General features: G+C 40.8%; 1 protein-coding gene and 1 long non-coding RNA gene across 2 annotated transcripts in view; one reads left to right on the top strand and one right to left on the bottom strand.

The window, feature by feature from the left end:
- LOC140895745 (uncharacterized) overlaps positions 1 to 11,295 on the bottom strand; it is a 55,257-nt gene extending 43,962 nt beyond the window's left edge. The window contains exons 1-2 of the long non-coding RNA XR_012154334.1: positions 11,036 to 11,295; positions 3,843 to 4,240 (exon numbers count right to left, since the gene is read on the bottom strand). This is a non-coding gene — a long non-coding RNA (uncharacterized lncRNA). The remainder of the gene's footprint in view (positions 1 to 3,842; positions 4,241 to 11,035) is intronic.
- The window catches only part of HIBCH (3-hydroxyisobutyryl-CoA hydrolase), an 87,971-nt gene extending 65,332 nt beyond the window's left edge, over positions 1 to 22,639 (top strand). Inside the window, exons 12-14 of the mRNA XM_073306182.1 lie at positions 13,587 to 13,706; positions 14,822 to 14,855; positions 20,306 to 22,639. Of these exons, the coding sequence (XP_073162283.1) occupies positions 13,587 to 13,706; positions 14,822 to 14,855; positions 20,306 to 20,421 (270 nt within the window). The 3' untranslated portion in view covers positions 20,422 to 22,639. The remainder of the gene's footprint in view (positions 1 to 13,586; positions 13,707 to 14,821; positions 14,856 to 20,305) is intronic.
- The last annotated feature ends 2,589 nt before the right edge of the window (positions 22,640 to 25,228 follow it).

Here is a 25,228-nt window from a genome sequence, read left to right as displayed (position 1 = left end):
ACTTCATATCTACTCCTGACCACACACACACACATACACACCTCCTCTCCCGTCATAATCAAAGGTTTGGTGGTAATGGAGGTTCTCTTTGTACTTTAGTTGCTCTGAAATGATATGTAAAAATTGTGCCAAACTCAGTGTTTTCCAAATTAATTCAGTGGCACATTTCAGACTCCAGTACTCAGAAAAAAGTAATGTCTCTTCATGTATTTAGTCATATGGAATCTTTGAATTTTCTGTCTTTTTATTAGTCTCAAGTAGATTTACTTTGCTGACCTGTGAAAAATTTTCCCTGGGTCTATTAAAACATTGCTTAATATTGGGTTGAATTCATGCATTTCTCAAGGAAAGCTTTGATACTAATGCAGGATTATAGCTACGGGAAGAAATGCTGCTCTTGTACAAATGTATAACATGTATTCTTCTCACCCTCCCGTGAACTTACAGTATAAGACATAACAGTATCATTAACTTTCCTAGGCAGACTGGAAATAAATGTCTTAAAATTATCAAAGAATGTACCTGAGGTAACACAGATGTAATTATCTGTAATCACTGAGGTCAGACTAGAAGATCACAATGGTCCCTTCTGGCCTTGGAATCTATAAATTATATTTTAGCAGCCTCACAGGTTGTAACCAATAAGCATTTGGCCAATCTAGGGTTTTTGTGGACAGTCAAAATGTTGACCATGGTAATATTTTTGCATTCTCACAGATTATATTGACAATCTTCTTCACAAAGAAATGTGAATTAAGATAAACATATCTCTAAAAAAAGGGAATTTTAGAAGCCACCTGCATAGCAAGCATTATGCTCAGTATTTAAAAGAAAAAGTTTGTTTAATGTTGTGTAGTAAAATAGATCAGTCAGGTATGTTGTAAGGATAAATACAATAAAGATTACGAGGCGCTTAGATACTATAGTGGTGGGGCCATATAAGATAGATACCTAAAATAGATCAACCCACTCAGTTGTATTTATAATCTGCTGAACTGCAATGGGATATTGTAAACCCCTTTTACAATATCATTGTAGAACTATGTTTAACCTCACGCTGATGATAAAATTAACTTTTGTGGAGGCTGACAGACCATCGAAGATTATTATTATTAACTATGGCTTTTTCTAAGTGTATAGTTATGGCACTATAAAAATAATGAAATCTAGTGGAATTGTTTGACAGAGAAGATAGTGTATAAAGGACGTTACAATGTTTTGTGCGTTCAAAATGCATCCGATGAAGTGAGCTGTAGCTCACGAAAGCTCATGCTCAAATAAATTGGTTAATCTCTAAGGTGCCACAAGTACTCCTTTTCTTTTTGCGAATACAGACTAACACGGCTGTTACTCTGAAACCTGTCAAAATACAGTTCACATTATAAAGACTAGAAGTGCTTTCTTATTGGTTTATAGTCACTATCCAGGCCCTGTATATTCCACGATCCCATAACTACCAGATTTGCTGCAGAATTCACCCCCTTGCTGCAGAATCTGACCTATTTAAAGCCAAAATTTAAGTTCTCAGTCCTTATGGTTGTGGAGATTACATTTGTTTCACATCTTTTAGGTTAACTGATGCAGTATCATCTGTGTCTTCAAGAAGAGCCTATGTATGAGTAAGCAAAGGCCCTGTGCCTCTAAAAAGAATTTTTTCCCCATCTGTTTCTTCCATTCGTTTGTGCATTTAATAGCACTTGGTATGTAGTAGATGATACTTTTTCCCCTCTATGGTTGGTTAATGGGTGATTCTTGTTCCTCAGGCTTGATACAGTAGTTACTAGGTGATGGTCTATAGCCTGTGTTATACAGCAGTTCAGAATAGGTGATTATGATGGTCCCTTCTGGCCTTGGAACCTATGAATCCTGCAAATACTTTATAAGATTTAGTGTTTATTACTGTGAATAATCCCTTTATTTCAATTGAATTACAGTAGAAGCCTTGTGCCCACTAGTAAGTGTCCAGAGGATCAGGGCCTTTGTTTCCCTTTTTGCTTTTGTCAGTCTTTCACACAGCCACAGGAACAAGAAACATTTTTAACAACTGGAAAATGGTAAGACCACAAACATTCCCTAGGGGAAACTAGGGGACCCATATTCTACCTGAAACTACTTTTAACCTTTTTTTTTTTTTCTTTAAATTGACTAGAATTCCAATTGTGGTGTCACTAACTGCAAAATTCAAAGATGTAACAGAATTATAGTATAAATACTTGTTGCAAAAGGAAGAGTGATGAGATGATTCACAGATAAAACATTAATTTGATACTTTTGAAAAACATTCCTGATATTTAGAAATTCCTGGCTGTAGATTGAATCCAGGGTAAATTATCTGGACCCACTTTAAAATCAACTAACTAGTGGGCTGCTTAGAGGTTTAAGGAGGCATCCCATGCAATCTGCCATTTATTTTTCACTGCAATGAGTTTACAGATATAGTTACCCATTCTCTTGGATTAAAAAGTTTAAAAAAAAAAAAAGACTGAAGTATGTGGTCTCCACTGTTTTAGAGTAACTCCAGTGTGAAAGCCTCTTGTTAACATGACTGGCTTTGGGGCTTCTGAGGTTACAGGCAGTGAGATTCCAGTGTCACGCCTGGGTCAGAAACAGAGATTTTGAAAGACTGAATAGCTCGGGGAATTGGTAATAAAATATAGAGTCATTCAAATCCAGCCCAGGAAAATTATGACCAAAAGTCGTTAACATCTGATGGCTGTTTGGTGGCCTGTGTGAAATGAGTCAATTTCTAAGTATTATAGACATCTTAAAGTACCATTGCTGCTGCCATTAACTGGTACGTTGACTGGCAGACGCAGCGCAGAGGCCAAGGATTGAACGTGCATATGATCATTTTTTCCTCAAGGAGGGTGATATCTCCAGGTCAGAATGGTGGCACAGTGGTGATGCATTGTGGGGAAAATTACGTTGCCACTACCATGTTGTTGAAGAATAGAAAGCTTGTCTACAGGGTAGAGGGATGAGAGGTTTTAGAGTGAAATTGTCACCAACAGCAATAGCCAGAGTGATAGATGCCTGTAGTTTACCTGATGCATTAATTACTTTTGGCAAACTGAATCCTATTTGTATGTAATATTTTTACCCTGGTTCCCCCTCTTGGCTGCTTGTTAATGAGTTCTGTAGAAACTTTAAAATTTCAATAGTTGTTGCTTTCCTTCCTCCTTTAAAATATTGGAAATGGGACAGGGAGAAACCATACTTTAAAAACAAAAACTAAGACAGCAGTCACATCTCAATATACATTCACAGCAATTCAGCCAGAGTTACCTGGTAACCAGTGAAAGGCAGGTTAGAAAGGTAAGAAGAGCCAAACAAAAGGAAGAAACAATGGACATGTCAGCTGCTGGGACAGTGGTTGGAAAGCTGGTGCAATGATGCCCTCTCCTGAGCTGGCTTCTCAAAATTCCCACTTCATTTCTAGTCTGCAAAAATGACTCAAAGTCCCTTATAAAAACATTTCAGATATTTTAGAAGATGTTCATTTACATTTTGCTTGTTAAAAGCACACATACTTCAAAAATACCAAGCAATATCATAACCCCCGTATTCTGGCCAGATTCCAGTTTGAGTAATTAGTTCTGCATAGCTCTGATTGCCCTTTTAGTATCATTTGGATATGTTACTCTTCTTCATTTCCTGATCTAAACTCTTATGTCTACTGTTGTGAACTGATAACCAGTGTAGTCTCACTTCACCCTATACATGATGGCATTTCATTCTCCCATATGTCGCTTTGGACAGATGATATAAAATAGAGCCGTGTGTTGCAAGCACTTATGCGCACAAGTAACTTTACTTGTATTAAGTGTTTGCAGAACTGCTACCTGTGGAAGGGTGGAATCGCTGCTGGTGTGCTCCCCTCCTGGCTGAATGTGGTGTAGCTGCTCTTTCTGCTGTGGCATGGTGTGTCTCCTGCCGATGTTCAGTCTGGTCCTGTGCGGGTCTCTTTTCTCATGACTTGGCCGTCCAGCCAGGTCACATTTTAGGTCCACCCCTTCCAGAGTAACAAAAGTCCAACAACCTTACATCAGATTTTCAGCCCTTGACTCTGGGTCCCAGGGTCCTTAAATCTTCTTGTCCCCCAGGTCCTTACATCCTCTTATCCACAGGGCTTTCACGAGTTCTCATCCCCTTATTCGAGGGGGAAGTTCACTCCACCTTCTCTGGTGACTGGTAGGGGAACTTAGGTCCTCCCACTTCTCTGGGTATTAGCCCAGGGACCCTATAGTGAAAAGATAAAGTTTGTCTATTCAGACCCACCTTGTGCTACCTTCTCTGCACTTTTTCCTACCTCAGCCTGTCAACAGGCCTTTCCGATGGCTCCTTCTTGGGCCTGCTGTGTACCTGTCTTTTTCTCAGACTCTCAGGGTATGTCTATAGTGTAATTAGACACCCATGGCTGGCCTGTGCCAGCTGACTCGGGCTCACAGGGCTTCGACAGCAGCGTTGTTTAATTGCAGTGTAGACTTCCAGGCTCAAGCCGGAGCCCAGGCTCTAGGACCTGGGGTTGGGGGGGGTCCCAGAGCTCAGACTACAGCCTGAGCCCAGAAGTCTATACTGCAGTTAAACATCCCTGCTTCAGTCTGAGCTCAAGTCAGCTGGCATGGATCAGCCCTGGTCTAATTGCAGTGCAGATGTACCCTGAGAGTCTCAGAAAAATACAGGTACACAGTGGGCCCAGGAAGGAGCTGTAGAAAAGGCCTGTTGACAGGCTGAGGTAGCCACGGGTGTCTAATTGCAGTTAGACATACCCACAGAGGTTTCATACTTCATAACTTTTACAGGATTCTTCCATGGAGATCTCCAACAAGTCCCAAACCAAAAGTACAAACTTAAACCACTTCCACCTTACCCAGGCTCGAACATGAGTTCTTCTGGAGGCTTCCCAGATACTTTGCTTCTTACTTCTATCAAACCATTCCCACAGTGCAAGAACTCTCAGCCTCATCTTTTCTGAGTCTGTCTCTAGCTGAGCATTCTGTCTTTTTAAGGAAACTTGACTCCTTTCCAGGTGACCCTTCGAACCAACCTTTCTAACATCTGTTCAGGTGCCAACAGGTAGATTAGTGGAGTTCTGAAGCTCTCATTAACCTTAATCTTAGTGCCAATGTGAGATATGCACCCTATCACAGTACCGTAGTTTGTAAAATGCTTTGGGATTCTCTAGATGAAAGGACTATATAAATGTCAGTCATGGTCATCTTCGCTATTAAGAAATTTTGACTATATAGAGTATATGGTTTTGTCAAATACTACACAACAGCATAGGTATTTAATTGAAAATATGTGCCTAAAAGACATTTAATCATTATGACTTATGCTTACTGGATCTAAACTGGTAGCTCAATAAACTTCTCTCTTTTGGGCTAGGAATTGACTCAAGTGGTCTTCAAAAATAGTTGAAAAAGCTGAAACCTTATATTCAGGATATGAACACAGGGCAACATCTAGTGAGACAAGGCAGTGTGTTCCTGGTACAAAGAGCAATATAGTTTATAAGAGCTGTATAATATTTCATAATTTAATAATGTCATTGTTGACTTAAATTCCAAAACTATGTATTTTTAAAAAGCTGCAAAACCAGGTTTGAATTTTTTTTAAGTGAAAAAATCTGTATTAAGTTTACCAGATATTTCTGTGCTTGAATTGTGTAATTAATGTTTTTACTAAACTCAGCTGAAGACAGCAGACAAGACAGGAAAACATAGCTGGATATAGTTACTTGTATGGGAAAAATCAGTCTTTTTTTAAACCATCGCTCATCCAGACTGGATCAGAAATGTTGAAATAGTTCACAGTATGTACAAATGTATAGACCAAAAACCTGCTTGACATTAACTTACAGGGGAGTTTACATATTCTAAATAAGTTTTATTGGCCTGAACTTGGGATGGCTACATTACTTATGAGTGAATTATGAAGGTCATCCCAAATGACTGTTGATGAAACCTTTACATCACCCTACCTCATCATATTAAGTATTCTGTATGTGCTACATGTTATAGGAAAAATATTTTTAAAGTCTTTTAGGCAATTATAAACGTATCTGTTGACACTGCTTTTTGTACAACTCCACTTGTATGTCTACATGCCTTAATTGCCATGGGCCAGATCCTGCACCCAGCAGAAGCTTCCATTGACTTCAGTGGGTATTGGATTAGGCCCCAAGTGACTAGTTGTACAAGGTACAGAAGGAGCCATAAAAATCTCCTAACCCAGAATAGCATTTTTAAATATTAGAAGCAGAAAAGTGAATCTGACACTAGGCCTGGGGGGGCAGATGTTTGGCCCCTTGTCTGGTAGTTTTGCCCACCTGGCAAAGGGTCATTCCAGTTCCCTGGGTGCATTTCTGTTGCCCTGGCTTTGCCATCTTTTTCAGTGGAACCAGGATTTCACCGTTGGTGTCTAGATAGCTTAGATAAACTTTAATTTGTTCAGTGTATACAGGAATAAATACAAATGTTGTGTGTGAGTTGTTTGTATATTGGTAAATTAAAATGGTAAATAAGAAAGAGGACAGATCAGCGCTACAGAGTAATCTGGATCACTTTAAGCTGGAGACAAGCCAATAATATGCATTTTAATACAGCCAAATGTAAATGTACTTCTAGGAGCAAAGAATGTCGGCCATACTTTCAGGATGGGGGACTCTATCCTGGGAAGCAATGACTCTGAAAAAGATTTGGGGGTCATGGTGGATAGTCAGCTGAATGTGACCTCCCAGTGCAACGTTATGGCCAAAAGGCTAATTCGATCTTTGGATGCATAAACAGGAAAATCTCAAGTAGGACTAAAGGTTATTTTACCTTTGTATTGGGCACTGCTGGAATACTCTGTCCAGTGCTGGTGTCCACAATTCAAGAAAGATATTGAAAAATTGGAGAGGGTTCAGAGAAGAGCCAAGAGAATGATTAAAGGATTAGAAAACCTGCCTTACAGAGATAGGCTGAGTTCCTTGAGTCTATTAGCGTAATAAAGAGAAGATTAAAGGGTGACTTGATCAAAGTCTGTAAGTACCTCCCAGGAGAACAAATATTTGATAATGGTGTCTTTAATCTGGCAAACATATAATTAAACTTATTCAAACATCAAAGGCCGTAGAACTCCCCCCACATTTTTAATAGTGAGAGTAATAACCATTGGAACAATAAGGGTTGTGGTGGATTCTCCATCAATGACCATTTTAAAAATCAAGATTGGATGTTTTTCTAAGAGAGATGCTCTCGGAATAATTTTGGGTGAGTTCTAAAGCCTGTATTATATGACAGGTCAGATTACGTGATCACAGTGGTCCCTTCTGGCCTCAGAATCTATTAATGTGTAGCTATTATGGTGTATCGTGGGCAGGGTATGGTTATTCCATAGGCATTACTGAAAGTCAAATGCAGAATATATTATTCTGGAAGTATTAGGCCTTTGATATGCGAGTTGTTTTAGTGTTAATAAAGTGGAACGAATAGCACTGGCTGTGATCCAGGTATACTGCAGGCAGTTGCTCTGCTGGCTATCCAGCTCTTGCCAGTGCAGTCCTGACATACAATACCGCTGCTTTCCTGAATCAGAATATGGTCGAATGGGCACTCTTAATGAGGCCACTATGCAACTGAGCTACAATATCAAGAAGTGATGACAAAACCTGAAAACTGTCAGAGCGGTCATTTGATTGTAGCCAATTGATATTTTTTAAAATGTCCTTCAGGACAAACTTACCTCAGCATCATGAGAGAGTGGTGTTGTGTTGTCATGACGTTCATAAAGTGGTATTGCACTGTAGCAACACCTCACGACCAACATTGCTCCCTCTAAAAGATGTTTTGAAACACTTTAGTGTCCTATAAACTTGTCTTACAGGCTATGGGGACCCCTTGTCAAAATTAGGGTGATTGCTTTTTTTAAAAAAGTCAAGTTAGGAGACAAACACCAACTTGTGAAAGTTCAGATACTTAGATGTGTGAGAGGGATAAAGGAGGCACAACGCTCTGGATTCAGGAATTCCCTCCATTAATGTATGGATCTGTGAAGGCTGGACTCTGTTGGTGCACCCTTTCATGTCCTCTATAGTACCCTCTGCTCATGCTGGCTACGGTACGCCAGTGGTCTGACTCTTCTTGTGACTCAGCCCTCTGGACAAATCATGCTTTAGTCTTACCCTTTACAGGGTGACAAAGTGCATCAAAGGAATTCAGCCTGACTTGGGGTCCAGGGACCCCACACATTTCTCTCAGGTTTTCTGTTGTCCATATTCCCTTCTCATGAGTGGCCTCCCACCACCAACTCCACTGGCAGCTGGTTGGGGTACCCAGGTCCACCCGCTACACAGGGTTCCAGTCCAGGGACCCTATAATTAGAAGCCAAGGGCTGCTTCGTCATACTTCTTTCTACTACCTCCCTGGACTTCTTTCTCTTCTTGTCTCTTTCTAGGCCTTTTCCTCACACCCTCTCTAGGGTCACCCTTTTTTCAGGGCGAGAACTCACAGGGCTCTACTCTGGAATTCCCCAATAAAATCCTAAACTAATAGTACAAACATAACCCACTTCTCCCCTCCTCAGACTTGACCTTTGATCCATCTCCATTCCTCAGCTGAGCACCATCCAAGGCTTTCTTCTTGGAAGTCCAGGTCCTGCCCCCTTATCAGGGTTCACCACCAGAGCTTGCTCCACCCCACTGGCTTCTCTGTATCTCTGCTGTCTCTTGTCAACCTTTGTTACTCAGCAGAGGATTCCAGAGCTAACTCTCCCCCTAAACTTCATCTGTGACCCACCCAGTCTCTCACACCAAACAAGGAACTGAAGTATGCTTTCCCACTCTCCCTGCAGCCTCCTTCTCATCTGTGCTTCCTTTCTATATAGTCATCACCCAGTGCCTGACCCACCCTGCAGGTGCAGCCAGATGAGTTAATTGGCCTTTCAGACCCACATTAACCCTTTCAGAGCCAGGATTGAGATATATCACATCACGAGATCCTATTGGATTACAGTAACAAGCTAATAATAAAAGCAGAAAAGAAAACACACACAGCCCTCCCCAAAACTTGAAGCTTCTTGCACCCAAATTACCAGAGGTCCCGTCAGCATTTCAGAAGAGCAATTCCTGATGGGCCAACAGAAAATTGTAGCCATACAGTTCCCTTTAAATTGTTTTCCTTTACTCTGCTGGATAGTGCAGCATTTTCCTTTTGTTTTTTTTTTCCTTATCATTCTTAGTTCAACCAAAAGAAACCTTATGAGTTCATCTCAGATTAATAGAGTTGACTGGTCTCTCTTTTAGCAAGCCAGTAATGAGTGTCTCCTCTCTATTCTAAGGAGAAGTGCCACATTAGACACCAGTACTTTCCTTTTTAGGCTTAGAAACCCAGCAAAGATTATGTTTTCCTGATACAGCAGTATGGCGTTTACTTGGGGGTAGAAAGAGCTTGGAAAAAGTTGAATAGTTTGAAGAAAGAAAGTGCCACATATTACTCATTCATACAGGGGAGAGTAGCCTTGATTCCTTGAGCTCAATTAAACTTAAAATGAGTTAACACGGGAAACCTCAGATTAATCAAACACTCTGGGTGGGATCCACAAAGGTACTTAGGCCCTATTTATTTATACCCAGATCTAGGTGCCTAAGTATCAGGTTTAGGCACCTTAATCCCAGTGGCTCCACTGTGATCCAAAACTCCTGCCAAGCCCTGTAGGTGCCTAAACTCGGTGCCTACGTTTTTCAGAATAAAAGTTCCCTCCATGCCCATGTTTCTGCCGCTGAGCACATGCACTGTTGCCCCCTTAGGTATCTGGACACCTATCTCCTGCCTAAGCCCAGAGTGAGTCACAAACCAGGAGAAGACAGGCATTCAGCAGCTGAGTTGCCTGTAGAGCCCATCTTGTGGGGGGCTCTGCACGTGCCTACTAGAGCAGGTCCATTCAGAATTGATGTGTGGGAGCGTGCTCTCCCACAACTTTTAGCCAAGTGGTTAGAGCACTCGCCTGGGAAGTAAGAGACCCAGGCTCAATTTCCTCCTCTGCCAGAGGAGGCTAAAAATTATAAGGTGGCAGCAGCAGCTGCTCCACCACCTTCTCTGGTTGTTTTATGTGTAGGGAGGCAGGCGCCTAATTCTCTTGCTCAAACACAGCTTAGGTGCCTGATTCCAGACAGCCGGTTCCCATTTGTGGATCGCTAAGATGACATAGGCACCTCCCTGGAGCCTGGACTGCAGCAGCCCTCTGACATAGGGGCGGGGCTGAGCACACACTCTTCTCGTTGGCATTTCGTTGGCTAGCTTAGGCAGAGCCTCACCTAGTGTGCTGGCTTTGTGGAGTGCATTCTAAGGTGCCCGTCTCTCCCCATTCATTGTCTAGGGAGCCTAAGCGCCTAATTTGGCCGTGTGGATTTCAGTGTTATTCCTGTGACTTCCTAGGCACTGTGACCCTCAGTGTTGCAATACCGAAGTTCCTTTCTGGATCCCAGCTTTGTCACCTGTTTCTCTTAATATAGTAAGGTTTTTCACTCCCAATTCTCCCTGCAGGACATAATTAACTCTTCATCTCTGTAAATAACCCTTTTGTTTCTTCCTCCCTTACAGTTGAGGGGAAAGGGCTACTTCTGTCACTCTTCTCAAACAAACAAACAAACAACCCTCTTCTTCCCAGAAACTGGATGCTATGGTGCATATGAGAAACTTTCTTAGCAACCTATATTGTGTGACTGAAAGGGAGCAATGCTGCTATTCCAGTTGTTATTTTTGGGAGGACTCCATTCCTTACCCTTAGTTCCCTCACCGTACGATGATAAAGTCCTGATGTTTAATGGTGTTGCAAATCCAACTTGCAGTATGCAGGACTCCTACACTGAAATAAAGATGATCCTTAAAAAATGGAATGAGTGGCAACACCCTTCCTTATCTGCCTCTCTTATTTCTCCCTCATAATGCAACTTGTTCCTCTTTGATCTTGTTCCCTAGACATGATCTTCCTCTTATACTATCAGTTCATTTATAGATATATTGGTGACTCCTTTTTTCTGCATTACACTCACCTTTTGTGCTTCTTTTTCTTTCCCTTTCCTTGATTCCCTGCACGATTTATAGCAATGCTCTCTCCACCTCCAGCCTCTTTGGCAGCCTCTGTGTGCATTAGCTTAGTAAACTGCTGTTTTCAAATCTTTCCTGCTTCAGTGCTCCCCTTGATCAGTGGTGCCCCACGGTGCACTGTGCATATTTCACCCAGGGAAGCTCATAGGTGCCCAGAATTTTGAATATAACATCTGGTCTGGTCCCAGCAAAGATTTCCAGATCACACAAGAGTTTGCCACTGAGCAAAGGGGTAAAGGGCCCTATGTGGAAATGGGGCCAGGAAGAGAAAAGGAAATTAAGGGGAAAAAGGGAAATTAAGGCGGCTTTATTAGGAATCGCTGAACAGGTCTGAAGAGCAGCAAATTGCAGTCGGGGTGGGTGAGGGAGGGAGGTAGAGGAGCTAAAGTACAAAAAAGCAGCTATGGGTCTGTGATAATTAATGGAATTATGAAAGTTATCAGTTCAAGCCAGGATGTATTTTTTCCAAACTATTTCCCCGAGCTCTATTTTCAAACCAGCTGATGGATACATGCAAAACTGTGATAAAACTTGAATCACTAGTTACAATTATAGGATCTACTGCTTGCACAGCAGTTGAGTTCATAGACATAAGTAAACAGGCAAACAAGGTTATTACTCTCTAGGGGCTGTCATCTGGAGGGAGAGAGAATGAGAAATCAGAGCAGTGAGGAGCAGAAAATTCCTTGGTGTTAATGACTGGAAATCTGCTATTTCAGTCTGTGGGTTAAGAGTTTAATATCCTCATTGATAATATGAATAGGTAAATCTTACCATCTGCCACTTCCCATTGTAGTAATAAACAATCTTTTGTAAATCAGAGAACACTATTGTGGTATGAATGGTGTGGATCATTTATTCATGCTTACATAAAATCCTTCAGTTTTAAGATTTAAAAAAATACAGTCAACCTGTGGAACTCTTTGCCAGAGGAAGTTGTGAAGGCCAAGATTATAACAGGGTTCAAAAAAGAACTAGATAAATTAATGGAGGATAGGTCCATCAATGGTTATTAGCCAGGATGGTGTCGCTAGCCTCTGTTTGTCAGAAGCTGGGAATGGGCAACAGGGGATGGATCGCTTGATGATGACCTGTTCTGTTCATTCCCTCTGAAGCTCCTGGCATTGGCCGCTGTTGGAAGACAGAATACTGGGCTAGATGGACCATTGGTCTGACCCAGAATGGCCGTTCTTATGTTCTTATTAATCACCTATTTGTCATAATTAAAAAATAGAATTCTTGTTTACATTCCTTTCTCTAAGGAAATTTTTGGAGCTCAGTTCTAATTCCTTAACTATGTTTTTTCATCCATCTGGCACGTGGTCTGTTTTTAATTGAAAGGTTTCAGAGTAGCAGCTGTGTTAGTCTGTATTCGCAAAAAGAAAAGGAGTACTTGTGGCACCTTAGACTAACAAATTTATTTGAGCATAAGCTTTCGTGAAGTTAGCTGTAGCTCACGAAAGCTTATGCTCAAATAAATTGGTTAGTCTCTAAGGTGCCACAAGTACTCCTTTTTTAATTGAAAGTTATTCATGAGTGATAGGCTTCTGGCAATTATTTTTTATTTAAATTAAAAAGACACTATCTTTTTTTTTAGTGGCAGTAGTGCATACCAATTATCTGGTCTTTACAAATAAGTATAAGGAGAAATGCATGTTTTTAAACTCAAATGTTGGGCCAACTCACATATTCCCAAATTATTCTGATCATTGCACTAAACGAAACTTAAATACTGTATCCATAGCTTACCTGCAAGATCTCTTGTAGCTGTAGATGATGCAAATAATGATCAGAATTTTAGAAGTTTTTTTAACTTGTGCCTGTAATTCTTAAATGTGTAATAGTTCATACTGAACTGATATAAAAGGCCAAATTCTGCTCTAATTTACCCTTGTATGAATCAAGAAGTCCACTGACAAATCAAATTAGTCGAGATTTGAGCCCCAGTCCTGCAAACTACTCCTTGGGGGTGGAATATGTGCCTGCATAGAACTCAGATAACAATGAGCGTCTGCCTGGGCACAGGGGTCCTTGTGTGGAGTAGGTTGCTGGTTTAGTGCCTGAGCCCTGTCTTCACAGGATAGACTTCTGTTCTCCATTGAAAGAGGGGCTGTAGTACTGAGAAACAATGCACAAGAGAAAAATAAAAGATTAAGAAACAGCAGGGGCAATTTTGAGGCCACTTGGAAGCCTGCTAGAGATCAATGGGATTTCAGTGCTATTTTTATATGCCATAGATAAGAGCTTAGGGAAGGGGGAATAACAGAGATTTTTGGGCAAATTAACATGATTTCATAACACAGCATGGCAGAGGTGGGTTACGTAGAGGTGGAGAGGATCGGGCAGTTAAGCTTAGGAGGATGGAAGTGCTAGACTATTGCCAAGTGTTGTTTTATATTGTTACACCTGTAATAAAATAACCTTTTGTCTTCATTTTTGAAAACCATTTAACCAAAAATCTAATAGAGAAAAAATGAAGTTTAATGTCTTCCACAGACAATTAATAAAATGTCACCTACGTCCTTAAAAATGACTTTGAGACAGCTTAGAGAAGGCGCTTCCATGAACTTGCAAGATGTATTAACTATGGAATACAGACTGAGCCAGGCATGCATGGTAAGAAAAAAATATGGTACATTTGCCCCTTCCAGACATAATAAGCTGGTTGCCCACTTTTGCAATTCCATACTAATTATATCAACAAATATAGCTGACAAATATATAACTGTCAGTATCTTAGTGGTGTCTTTGTTCAAAATGACAGTTGCCATTTGTATGCCTGCTTGTGCAACTGGAAGGAAAGGTAGCCAGCAAAACAAGGTTATAGGCGGGACAGTGGTTTACGAAGAAACATATGGTGAAGCTACAACCTGGAGAATTAAACAATAAGTCGCGTTCAGTACGTAGCTTGGTGAAGTAGTTCTGGCGCAGCAGCCTAGTTGTCTGACTGAAACCCTGTAAGATTCCTGACCGGAAGCCTGCTTTGTTCATTTAGTCACTTTTTGTCATATAAAATATTAAATGACATAAAAATATTATTTTTGAATGGATAGTTTTGTTTAAGATAGACCTTGGAAATGTGTGGCATGCCTCATTCATACTGAAAATATTGTTACTCCTTTCCTCAAATGAGTACTGTCACTCCATTTCTAATAAAATGTGATCAAGATTTGATAGAACATAATTATTTAACTGAAAAGTGTGATAAGCATGCATAGTACATCAAAAACCAATGAAGACAAGGGCTCTGCCTTGAGGAGTTTACAGTCTAAAGACCAATCCTGTAAGCCCCCATTGTGTGGAACTCCCATACAATGGAAAATCAATGAGATGTGCCTTGGGAGGATGATGTGACCATAATTCAGTCAGCCACAGTGCATAGGACAGCAGTTCAAATGTTAGGAGGTTTGGAGCTAAGGTAGTAAGATGGATCAGTATAGGAAGATTTTGGATGGGAGGAGAGCACTTGGTGGATTGACTCAGAAGGTTGTTCCAAACATAGAGTGTAGCATGAAAGAAGGTGCAAAAGCCAGAATTAAGGAAAGAGAGAAGGGAGCAGTTAGGTGAGAACATCCAGAGCAGTGTAATAAGAGTAAGAGAAAAAGACGAGTGCAGTGGAAGGGAAGTTGGGTAGAGGCTTGGGTAGCATGGACTTGATGCAAAAGCAAGGAGCCCCCAATGAAAAGGGGTGAAATGGAATGTATTGTTTTACATGTTTCTTTGTCTTTCAGAGTGGCCATGACTTCTATGAAGGTGTTCGAGCAGGTAAGCATGCACACCAGAAAGATCACTTAAAGTTAATAGTGGGTAAAACACATTGCTTTATTGCTCATTTGTAGATATAAGTAAACGTGCAGCAGTTTGTTTTTACAGTAATATCCAGTATCATCATCTTAGAGAATATGGTCAGTACATTAATTTATCCTGCTCATTGTATTCCCTCCATGCAGGCATAGATTGCCAACTGGCCTGTTGTCATTCTGTAACACGATAGAAAAAGGCTTTCTTGTTAATGTAAAGTATTTTCAGTGTTTTGTAGACATGTTCCCCTTGCACCATTAACTGCTAGTACAGCACCATGAAAACATGTGCACCAGGTCATCTGAAAGAAACAAGATATATCCAGTGTGGGCAATAATAAGCAATGACGATGTGACGCATGATCTACCATCTCTCATGCATTCAGTTCGGTTCTGGTGTCAGCCAGAGTGCTAGGCAGTCAGACAGCTCTAAAGTGATTCACAAAATCAAAAGGTAAAGTTAGTAACACATACGTTGGTTGTTTCAGGGTGGAAGCACATTCATTAGCACAGGAACTATTTTTGGCAAATGTCTCATATATTATCATTATCTATATCTTACCATGGAAAACATTCCTGGGTACTGTGGCAAAGTTCCTCCTCTACCTTGGTGGGTCTTGTGCTTATTGGCGGATTTGCTCGCCTTGGAGATTCACAGCAGCCCTCAGTTTGGCCGTTTTCGTGAACCCACCGTCCAGGTCTGACCAGGAGTTGGGAGGATTTGTGGGGAACCCGGGCCCGCCCTCTACTCCGGGTTCTAGCCCAGGGTCCTGTGGAATGTAGCTGTCTAGAGTGCCTCCTGGAACAGCTGTGCGACAGCTACAACTCCCTGGGCTACTTCCCCATGGCCTCCTCCCAACACCTTCTTTATCCTCACCACAGGATCTTCCTCCTGGTGTCTGATAATGCTTATACTCCTCAGTTCTCCAGCAGTCCGCATTCTCACTCTCAGCTCCTAGCGCCTCTTGCTCCCAGCTCCTCACACGCGCACCACAAATCGAAGTGAGCTCCTTTTTAAACCCAGGTGCCCTGATTAGCCTGCCTTAATTGATTCTTGCAGCTTCTTGATTGGCTGCAGGTGTTCTAATCAGCCTGTCTTAATTGTTTCCAGAAGGTTCCTGATTGTTCTAGAAACTTCCCTGTCACATTACCCAGGGGAAAGGGACCTGCTTAACCTGGGGCTAATATATCTGTTTTCTATGACTATCCTGTAGCCATCTGGCCCGACCCTGTCACAGTACATAAACTTTTGAATTTTTTAAACCATTTCTCAGTATTAGGTAGGCAGGAAAGGAAGTGGCAGCAAACAGCAGGGCTTTTGTCTATTGGATTGATCTGGGAGTCAGACTAAGGTTCTCTCCCCAGCTCTACCATTGAGTCACTATGTGACCTTGTGCAAGCCTCTCAATTTCCCCATCTGTAAAATGGGACTCGGTGGTTATTTAAGAGCTGATGCACTTAGCACAGCATGAGACACTGATGGAGATGGTTTCCTAAAGAGATTACAGTGTAAGACAGCAGATCTAGTTAAGACTGAGAGACCCAGATGAGATTTTAATTCAGAATTTATTTAATTCATTTAAATATTATTTCCTTTTCTCTAATAATCCTTATCTACCTTTGTAAAGCAAATTTAAGCTCTGTGGATTAAGGGTGTGAAGTATTAAGTATTAATAAAGATACCTCAGGCCATATCTATCAAAGAACAGGTATGGCATCATTGTGCTAGCAAACAAGAGAAGGAAACATGCACAATTTAAAAGATGCAGTTCCTAGAATATGTTCTAAATCTACGGGAAAATATGCACAATCACTGAGATATATCTGTATGGAAAATGGCAGTCCTCACTCAAAGGCCACGAGAGAGAGAGTCAAGCAGCAGATGTGATTCTCATTTGTAATGCACAAGGTCATTAAAATCATCTGGGAAGTGGGCAGAGGACAGAGACAGATTGCTTGCCATACTGTTCAAGATAATCAAACAGACCACTGATTAAGAAACAAGCATCAAGAGGCAACAGCTGGGAAACTTCCATTGGCTGCATAGTATTTCTTTCTTGTGTGTGTTATAGCACGATTATATGATTAGAATAGGCCTACAGGTAATAGAAAATATTCAAATTTCATTGTGCAATATATAATTGGCAATTTTATCAGTTGTTCTTGAATCATTTTTAACCCCAAGCTGCCCCCTACTCGCACTGATTAGTACCTTACTCTGTGAATAATCTCCCTGAAATCACTAAGACCACTTGTCAGATAAGGTGCTTATTTAATGTGAGAAAGGGTGGCAGAAACTGGCCCTTAAAGATGAACGGTAATATTTTATTTTTTTCATATATATGCACACTCACCCAAATCATTGACAGTTTGATCTTTCAAGGTGCTGAGCACCCTCAACTCCCATGAAGATGCTCAGCACCTCACAGGATCAAGCCCTACTTTAATAATATGTGGATTTAAAAATTAGAACAATATTTAAGTGGTTGCCATTAAAAGACAGCATTTGCCAAGTTATCACAGAGGGGTATCATAGATAACAAAGCTTTGCCCTATATGGGAAAAAAAAATTCGAAGGCATCGGGTGGCAAATGTGATTAGTTGCAATAGCACAGGTAGCTAGGCAGAAATGTATGTCTGCAATTTTCAAAGCAATGTTTAGGTCTGGCTTTTACTGGTTTCACATCTCCGCCACTGCAAATGGTTGCAGTGCTGCTACTTTCCATCCTGGAGAACAGACATTCTTCTAACATAAGGCTCCTCCTGAGAAGTGCTGAGCAGATGTGCAAATCCCATTAAAGCCAATGCAAGTTTCAAGTGCTAATCACCTCTTAACAGCAGTCTGTAATCAAATGCATGAGAGTCGGAAGAACTTGGTCTTTGGAGGTCAGATATTTACTAGTATTAAAAGTGGAGTTCATGTTAAATCAATGTTAACTTAATAACAAGCCATGAACTTGCCTTAAATCAACTGCGGAAGTCTCCCAACTTTCTCATCTGTTCATGTTTGACAACAACACTTCCCTCCCCATATCAAGCCAGATGAAAACATTCTGTTTCTTGAGTCATTTTAATGGACACTATTTGAGAACATTTTAACAACCCAGATTCTGTGATTATGGAATGTTTGGCTTCCATTGAAGAAGGCAAACTGTGGCTACTTGGACAAAGATTTAGAAAGGCAAAGCCCTGGGGTCAAAGGTCTTTCAGAAATCTGGCCTATGAAACAACGCAGCATATTGCTAACTGGCAATCAGCTGCATCAACAAGCAAGGGAAGAAAAAAGTATGTTTAGGATGAACAGGGTCAGTTGTGATATGTCAGGCAGTCCTCAGGGTTTTGAAACTATCCTGAAAAGGAAAGTGCTAGTTTTAAGCATAAGAAAAGGAGCTTCCTGCTAGTTTTTGTCTCCTGTTTACTGGATGAAACCTAGCTTGTGCATATAGCCTCCATTATCTCCAAGGGCAGAGGCTGTAGGGAAACAAGTTCTGCGACCCTAACTCCTTAGCCGGCCAAGTCATATTTGGTTTCAGCTGTGCTTGAAGATGTCGATAAGTAACCCTGTTAAAATTCCAGCCACGTTAAGTGTGGTCACTGAACCTATCACATTCCTTTCGGGTCTAATTTAACCTGCCTCCTAAAGGACAAGAGAGTGAACATATTTGCTACAGCGGCAGATCTAGGGTCTCTGGGGGTGGCACTAGCCCTCCCCTCTTCAATAAATATATGACTAGATGCTCAAAGTGTATAATACTTATTAAGCTACATGTCCTGAGACTTCATGGATTGAGGTCCAGGCAGGACCGTTATGATTATGTATTTTGATCTCCAATATAACACAGGCCATAGATGTAAATAAGGAGAATGGTTTAACTGCACAGTTGTGTAAAGGACGGGAAGTTTTCTGTGCAACACACAGAACAGGTTGTTGTGAGTCTGGCTTGAATGTTCTAGAGGCAGGAGGTGGAAACTGAACCAGCACACACTTTGAATTTTAACAGCAGAATGATTGATTTGTCTTTCTCCCCTAGAAACAGCAGCATAGCTCCTTCATTCAAACCCATACAGTAGATTACCCTCTTATGCAAATTAAAATTCCGGTAGCCATAATATTGACCTTTGAGGAACAAGGGTCAAAGGCTTTCTGCCCACTATCTAATGCGTTCATGACTGGTGCTTAAAATAAAGAAAGCCCAAGTCAATATGATCAGAGTAAAACTAAAGAACATCTTTTCTTTTCATCTGAATACATTTTTTAAATTTAAATGTGGAGGGCTTTTATTTTTCACTAATATATTTAGTCAAATCATTGAGCTACATAATCAGACCTTTAAGAGTTCCCTGAAATTGTATACAGAGGCATCAAAGAACCTTCTTGAAATTCCATTCAGATTTTTTTCCACACCATATAATACTGTTTATTGTTCCTTTCTGATGGGGGCAGTCTCTTGCTGGTTATGTAAAAGTCTCTTCTACTGACATATCAATTAGCTCATCTCCAGCTACATGTAAGAGATCCACATGGAATTTAAGTTTATTATTTTGCCTTCTCTTTTTTCCTAACTAAGATCCATTTCTTCTCCTGGTCTGTTGGGAATGGATCTCTGCATCATATTTTCTTGTGTTATATTTTTGCATATAGCCCATTCATTACTGACTTTTAAATACAGCATTGGGGGTATATTCCAGTATTGTGCAGAATATACATATTACAATGGTAATTCTTCAGAGAAATTATATGTCTCTCTCTCTCTCTCTCTCTCTCTCTCTTCAGAGAAATTATATGTCTTCTCTCTCTCTCTTTCTCAATAGCTGTATATAGCTACTGTTGATTTTCCTATGAGGATATCCTGCCATATTGTTTTCCCCATTATTATTATATTAGTTTATATGACATTCCCATAGGAATCTGAATGTCTACCCTCTACAGTCTTCAAAATTGAGATTCTACATGAGGATTTAATCATTCTTTTTTTAACTGAAGCATCCTACATAGAGCCCTATACCTACATCCAACCTCCGGGAGGTGAGCTGTATATGTTAGGATTGAGCAACAGGTCTACAATAAATGACTGGTTAGAGGCTTGCTTGATAATAGTATCGGTCATCACTCATAGTTTGTGAATGCTATATTGGATGGGGTCATTATGGGGATTTCTGGAGCAATAAAATATTCTCAGTGCCATGCAACTCAAGGGTGTGACTGTTCAGTGAACATTCATAAAAGGGTAAAAAGTTAAGCCGTTACTGAAGCCAAATACACTGTACTGCAAATACACTGTACTGCATATTGATTTTACTCCTAATATATACTAAATATAGCAACAGTATAATCTACTGTCTTGATGTGATCTGAAGACCTCTTGATTGAGAAAATTCACTAATAACTTCACCTTTTTCTACTTTACCTGATAGTGCTGATTGACAAAGACCAAGTTCCAAAGTGGAAGCCAGCTACCTTAGAAGAAGTAACAGATGAATTTGTGGAAAATTGCTTTAAGTCACTGGGAAACAGCGATCTCAAATTATAATGATGGTGTACAAGCCTATCAAGGTTGTATTCATCTGTATAATTCTAGGATAGAAAAATTAATAATGATGCAGAGACTTTGATGAAGGAGGTATGGTAACACTCTTGTGTCTAATCTGCTTGAGATGCACAGTCCGTAGCTTTTACTGCGTCTGTAGTACCATAAGGAGAAAACTGAATCAGGGGAATAAACTACTTTAAGAAAAAGCCTTTTAGTAATTGCTATTATGTAATAAAGAACATTTTGATTTTGGAGACATCTGTTAGTTTAGTGGGGCGATGCTGAGGCGGCGGCCTGGTTCAGTGAATAATGTATTGGTCTGGGAGTCAGGAGATCTGGGTATTCCAAGGTCTACCACTGATCCACTACATTGGTTCTGTGCCTCAGTTTCTCCTTTATAAAGTGTAGATAAAAATATTTAACTTCATAAAGCACTCAGAGCTACAGCTGAAAATGCTGTGTATGTGTACACACACACACTCTAAGTGCTTGGTAGTGGGTAGTATTTTCAATAATATCAAAGTAAACAGACAATTCTAATAACTTCTTGGGTTGACAACAAGAAGTTGCTATGCTACTGATTTAGCATCAGGTCAGTATTATGACCTAGTATTTGATAGAACTTCATTGTCTGGAATGGCAAGCCAGTTTTACAGATGAAATTGCCAGCCAACCTACCGTATGGGTAGTATTTTACAGAGCTGACCAGTTTTAACTGTATTTTTAATACAACTGCCATTTACCACACTTTAGGTTATTTTTACAGTTTAATCTCTATGAAGATAACTCTGCATAACAAGGAATTTACCTTAACTTGATAAATCACTAGTGAACTTTCCCTGGTTTTGTGATGACAGTTGAATTCAGTGGTGGAATAATTGCCTCTAAGTGTGGTGAACATTGAGGGCCAAATTCACTGTGTCAGCAGCTGCAGCTCTGTTAACTTTAGTCATGCACAGATGAACTTGACAATGCATGTCTGCAGTTTAGCTGTACTGACCAATAAGCAATAAATCTGTCACTACTTCACAGGTGTAGAAGGGTCACATGCAGCCTAACAAGGAAGATCTATTGCATGGGGGCAAGGGCAGGATTTGTGGAGGCAATGAAGGGGGTGCACACCCCTAAATGGTGCATGCTTAGAGCATGTGAGCAGAGGGAGTGGAGAATACATTGCTACAAGGATCCTCAAGTCCAGTGGTTTTCAACCTTTTTTCATTTACAGACCCCTACAAAATTTCAAATGGAGGTGTGGAGCCCTTTGGAAAACTTAGACATAGTCTGCAGACCCCCAGGGGTCATGGACCACAAGTTGAAAACCACTGACCTAGTCCATTCCCTCAACTAGTGGATGTGGGGAATGTATGGGTAGGCTTAGAAGCCTATTCCAGTCCTTAGCCTGAAGTATCAGCTGTAGAATGGCTCTGCTCCTGTTGCACATACAGGTTCTACTGAGTTCTCCCCTGCTTAGCCCAGTTTCCAGGGCTGGATGCAAAGGAAATGATACAATGTAAACTAAGTGGCAGGAAAACCAAGTCTGCTGGCCAGGCCCAGTGGCTAGTGCACTTCTTGTCTGCAACAGCCACTGGAAAAAAAGCTGAAAGTAAAAATTGGAAAGACTCTAACCAAACCATTATTAAAAATGACTGAGAACTGCTGTCTGGCTGCAACATTCATGCTCCAGAGCTCGTATGTAATTTTCACTTTCTTAACAAAAAGTAAAACGGGAGTTTAAGTTTCCCATATTTAAGAGCTTGATTAGAAAGCCCCTGTCAGTGCTGCTAAAGCTGCAGCTAGTTTGACTATTTCAACTTGATAATAGAAAATGGGTGCAGAGGAGAAGGAAGGGGGAAAAAGGACCAGGAAACTTTTTTTAAACCATCTAATAAAAAAACCCTCCTCAAATGTGCATTAAAGACAGCTGTTCCATCTCAGGCTTCTGCTCATGTTAATAATGCCCTGAAGTTCCACAAATAACAAGAGCCAATGGATGTAATTATATCCTTATTATGTACAGTTAACATTTCCACGATTCTGTAGGTCGTACATGGCCACTGGTCTATGTTCTGTTTGTTCAAAATGGAGACTGCTTTTTCTAGTTAGTTTGACAGGTTAAACTTCAGCGACTCTTTTTCCAGTTATTTCGATGGCAATAGAAGAGGTCGTCACAAATGTAAGTTTTTGACTCCTCTGAAGACTCTAGTCAAGAGGAGGAAAATGAGCTGAAAGGGGAAGAGCTTTTATTCAAACAAATGTGTTCAGTAATTGGCACCGCCAAAATAAAATAGAATGACGAAGCAGAAAGAGACCGCAGAATTGTTTACAAGGTGCTCAAAGGCGTGCAGCAATTAGCCCTACACGGTACGTAATTTAGGCAGCTAGTTGACCTGTAATCTCTTGGTGCAAATAATTAAGGGAGAGAAAGAGAAAAGCACTGGTGTCTTGACTGTTCACTAATAGCTCCTCTACTCAGTGGTCTCGCCTTTAACGTGCAGTGGTAAAATTTCAGTCCAGCTGCCAGTTATTAATGGTAAAATTTTCAAAAGTGCATGAGTACCAAGACACTTTTGAAGCTTTTATTCTTAAACAAAAAAACTTTAAAAATGATTATAAGCTCTGAAGTAACGAGGTAAGTTCTCATTTACTCAGCAAAATTCTGTTTGTTCCATTATTCTTGTGCAAAATGTAATAGTCATCCATTATGTGTTTAATAAACGAGGCCAAGAGTTTGAGTTCCTTGAGGCAGGAATCTTGCCTTCTCTGCTTGCAAAGTACATAGCACACTGCTGGCATTGCAAGATTTTATATGTGTAAATTAATATACTAAGAACGGGATGTAATGTGTATTTTAATCAAATAAAAACCTTACAAGCAATTAATTACAACTTAATTTTATTCAGTTAAGAAAATGTTTTCACAAAAATATTGTAAAAATATATGGTCATATTAGAGTTTAGATCCAGCTCTGTCATGCTGCTGAAATGTCAGTTTTACAAAGTTGTGCTGTAGTTAGGTTTTGAACCAAAAGTAGAGCATCAAGCAAGGCAGATAACATGCATTAGCGAGATACAACTGTCACTGTTTTATGGGCAGTCTCATGGACATTGTATAAAGTATAGTATAACTAATTAAAAAGAATCCATAAATGTTTTTCCAAAACATGCGTGCCTGTCATGTGAGTCCTTCAGTATACAATCTCAAATGAAAAAGCTAGTTGCAACTTTTGTTGTAGAGCCACTGTTGCATCTCTATCATAAAAATTATACTACCATTAAAAACAAACTAATATTGAGTGGGTATTGTGTAGTTTCATTTAAGATATGATTTAGGTAAAGTCCTGTAGCAATATCCTTACCAAAAATACTGCAAAATTCTGGGAGGTTACTTTAGAATACTGTCCTGTGGTCTTAAGGATACAGGCATCATTTGCAAAGGTCAGCGTCCTAGAAAACTTAAATGGATAAAAAGTCAAATGGTTTTCCTGCTATGCAGCTGTGTACACGGCTGTCCTTAGTGCTCCTGAGCCTATTTTCCAACTGCTCTGTGCTTGCCTGAAGTGATAATGTCTTAGGCCTGGTCTGCCCGGGGTGGGGGGGTGGGGTGTCGATCTAAGTTACGCAACTTCTGCTACGTGAATAACATAGCTGAAGTCGACATACTTAGATCTACTCACTGCGTGAGTCAATGGCTGCTGCTTCCCTGTTGACTCTGCCTGCGCGCCTCGCGGCGGCCAAGTACAGGAGTCGATGGGAGAGTGCTCGGGGGGGTCGATCAATCACGTCTAGTGATAAATCGACGCCAGCTGGATCAATTGCTGCACACTGATCCAGCTGGTAGTATAGACAAACCCTTAGAAAGTGGTGTTCCTGTCAGACACTGCTAGAGTAGCACTCTGGGTTATATGAGAGCGCTGTGAATTGTCAGGAAGTAGTGGGGGAGAACAGGTTTGGAAATCACAGTAGGAGATTCAGATATGGAAAGGATTAGCAGTAGGAGACAATTTTAGTAGGGGGCCTATTGTAAGTGGTATGTGTAGGTAGAGTGTAGTTCACAGCATCTGTAAAGTTAAGTATTCCACTAGCTCTGTGTCATACACTGTTTACCTTCAGCTGGGTAATTTTCTCCTTTGGTTCTTGTGCATTTAACATGGTTTCTGATGGACGGGTGTGGGTGCTGTGATTCAGCTACAAGTCGAATGCCTGGGTGTCTTGTGCAGGGAAAGGTGCAATTCAGCAACTAACCAAACTAAACCACCCTCCTGGCAGACAAGCTGCTTATCTGCTATCCCAGCGCTGGTAAGTGCCAGACCCCAAGCCAGTACAGAAAAGGAAGGAGGCAGGAAGAGGTGTTCTTCTTGCCCACGCTTCCCTGCTCCCTTTTAGCAGTGCCTTCAGCAGTGGGAGTGCATTGGCAACTTACTCTGTTGTGCCTACTGGTGCCTCATCTCCCAGCCTTTCAAAACAAAACAAAAAACCCCTTTCTCACTGAAGCCTGTTCATAGTTACCAAGAATCAGGTGGACCCAACTGGGTGGAGACAGAATAGCCCATGAGCTACTCCTTCCATCACCTCTCTCCTTAAGCCATTTGGCCTTTCCAGTTATGGGTGTAGACATAATTTATCTGTTTTCATAGATCAGCTTATTGATTAAGGAGCCCAGTAAAACAGCTGAGCATTCAAGTGCCTGGAACTCTCTCTTTGTGGCTTATAGCATGCAGTCAGGCTGCTAGGCAGAAGCATGAAAGTAGTCTCCTTCCCCCTTGTTGGCACACAGAGCAGTAGGGGGCCACCGGAAGAAGAGAAATAAC

The sequence above is a fragment of the Lepidochelys kempii genome, chromosome 11, assembly GCF_965140265.1.
Source record: "Lepidochelys kempii isolate rLepKem1 chromosome 11, rLepKem1.hap2, whole genome shotgun sequence".
NCBI lineage: Eukaryota > Metazoa > Chordata > Testudines > Cheloniidae > Lepidochelys > Lepidochelys kempii.
This window is presented reverse-complemented; position numbering and strand designations above follow the sequence as displayed.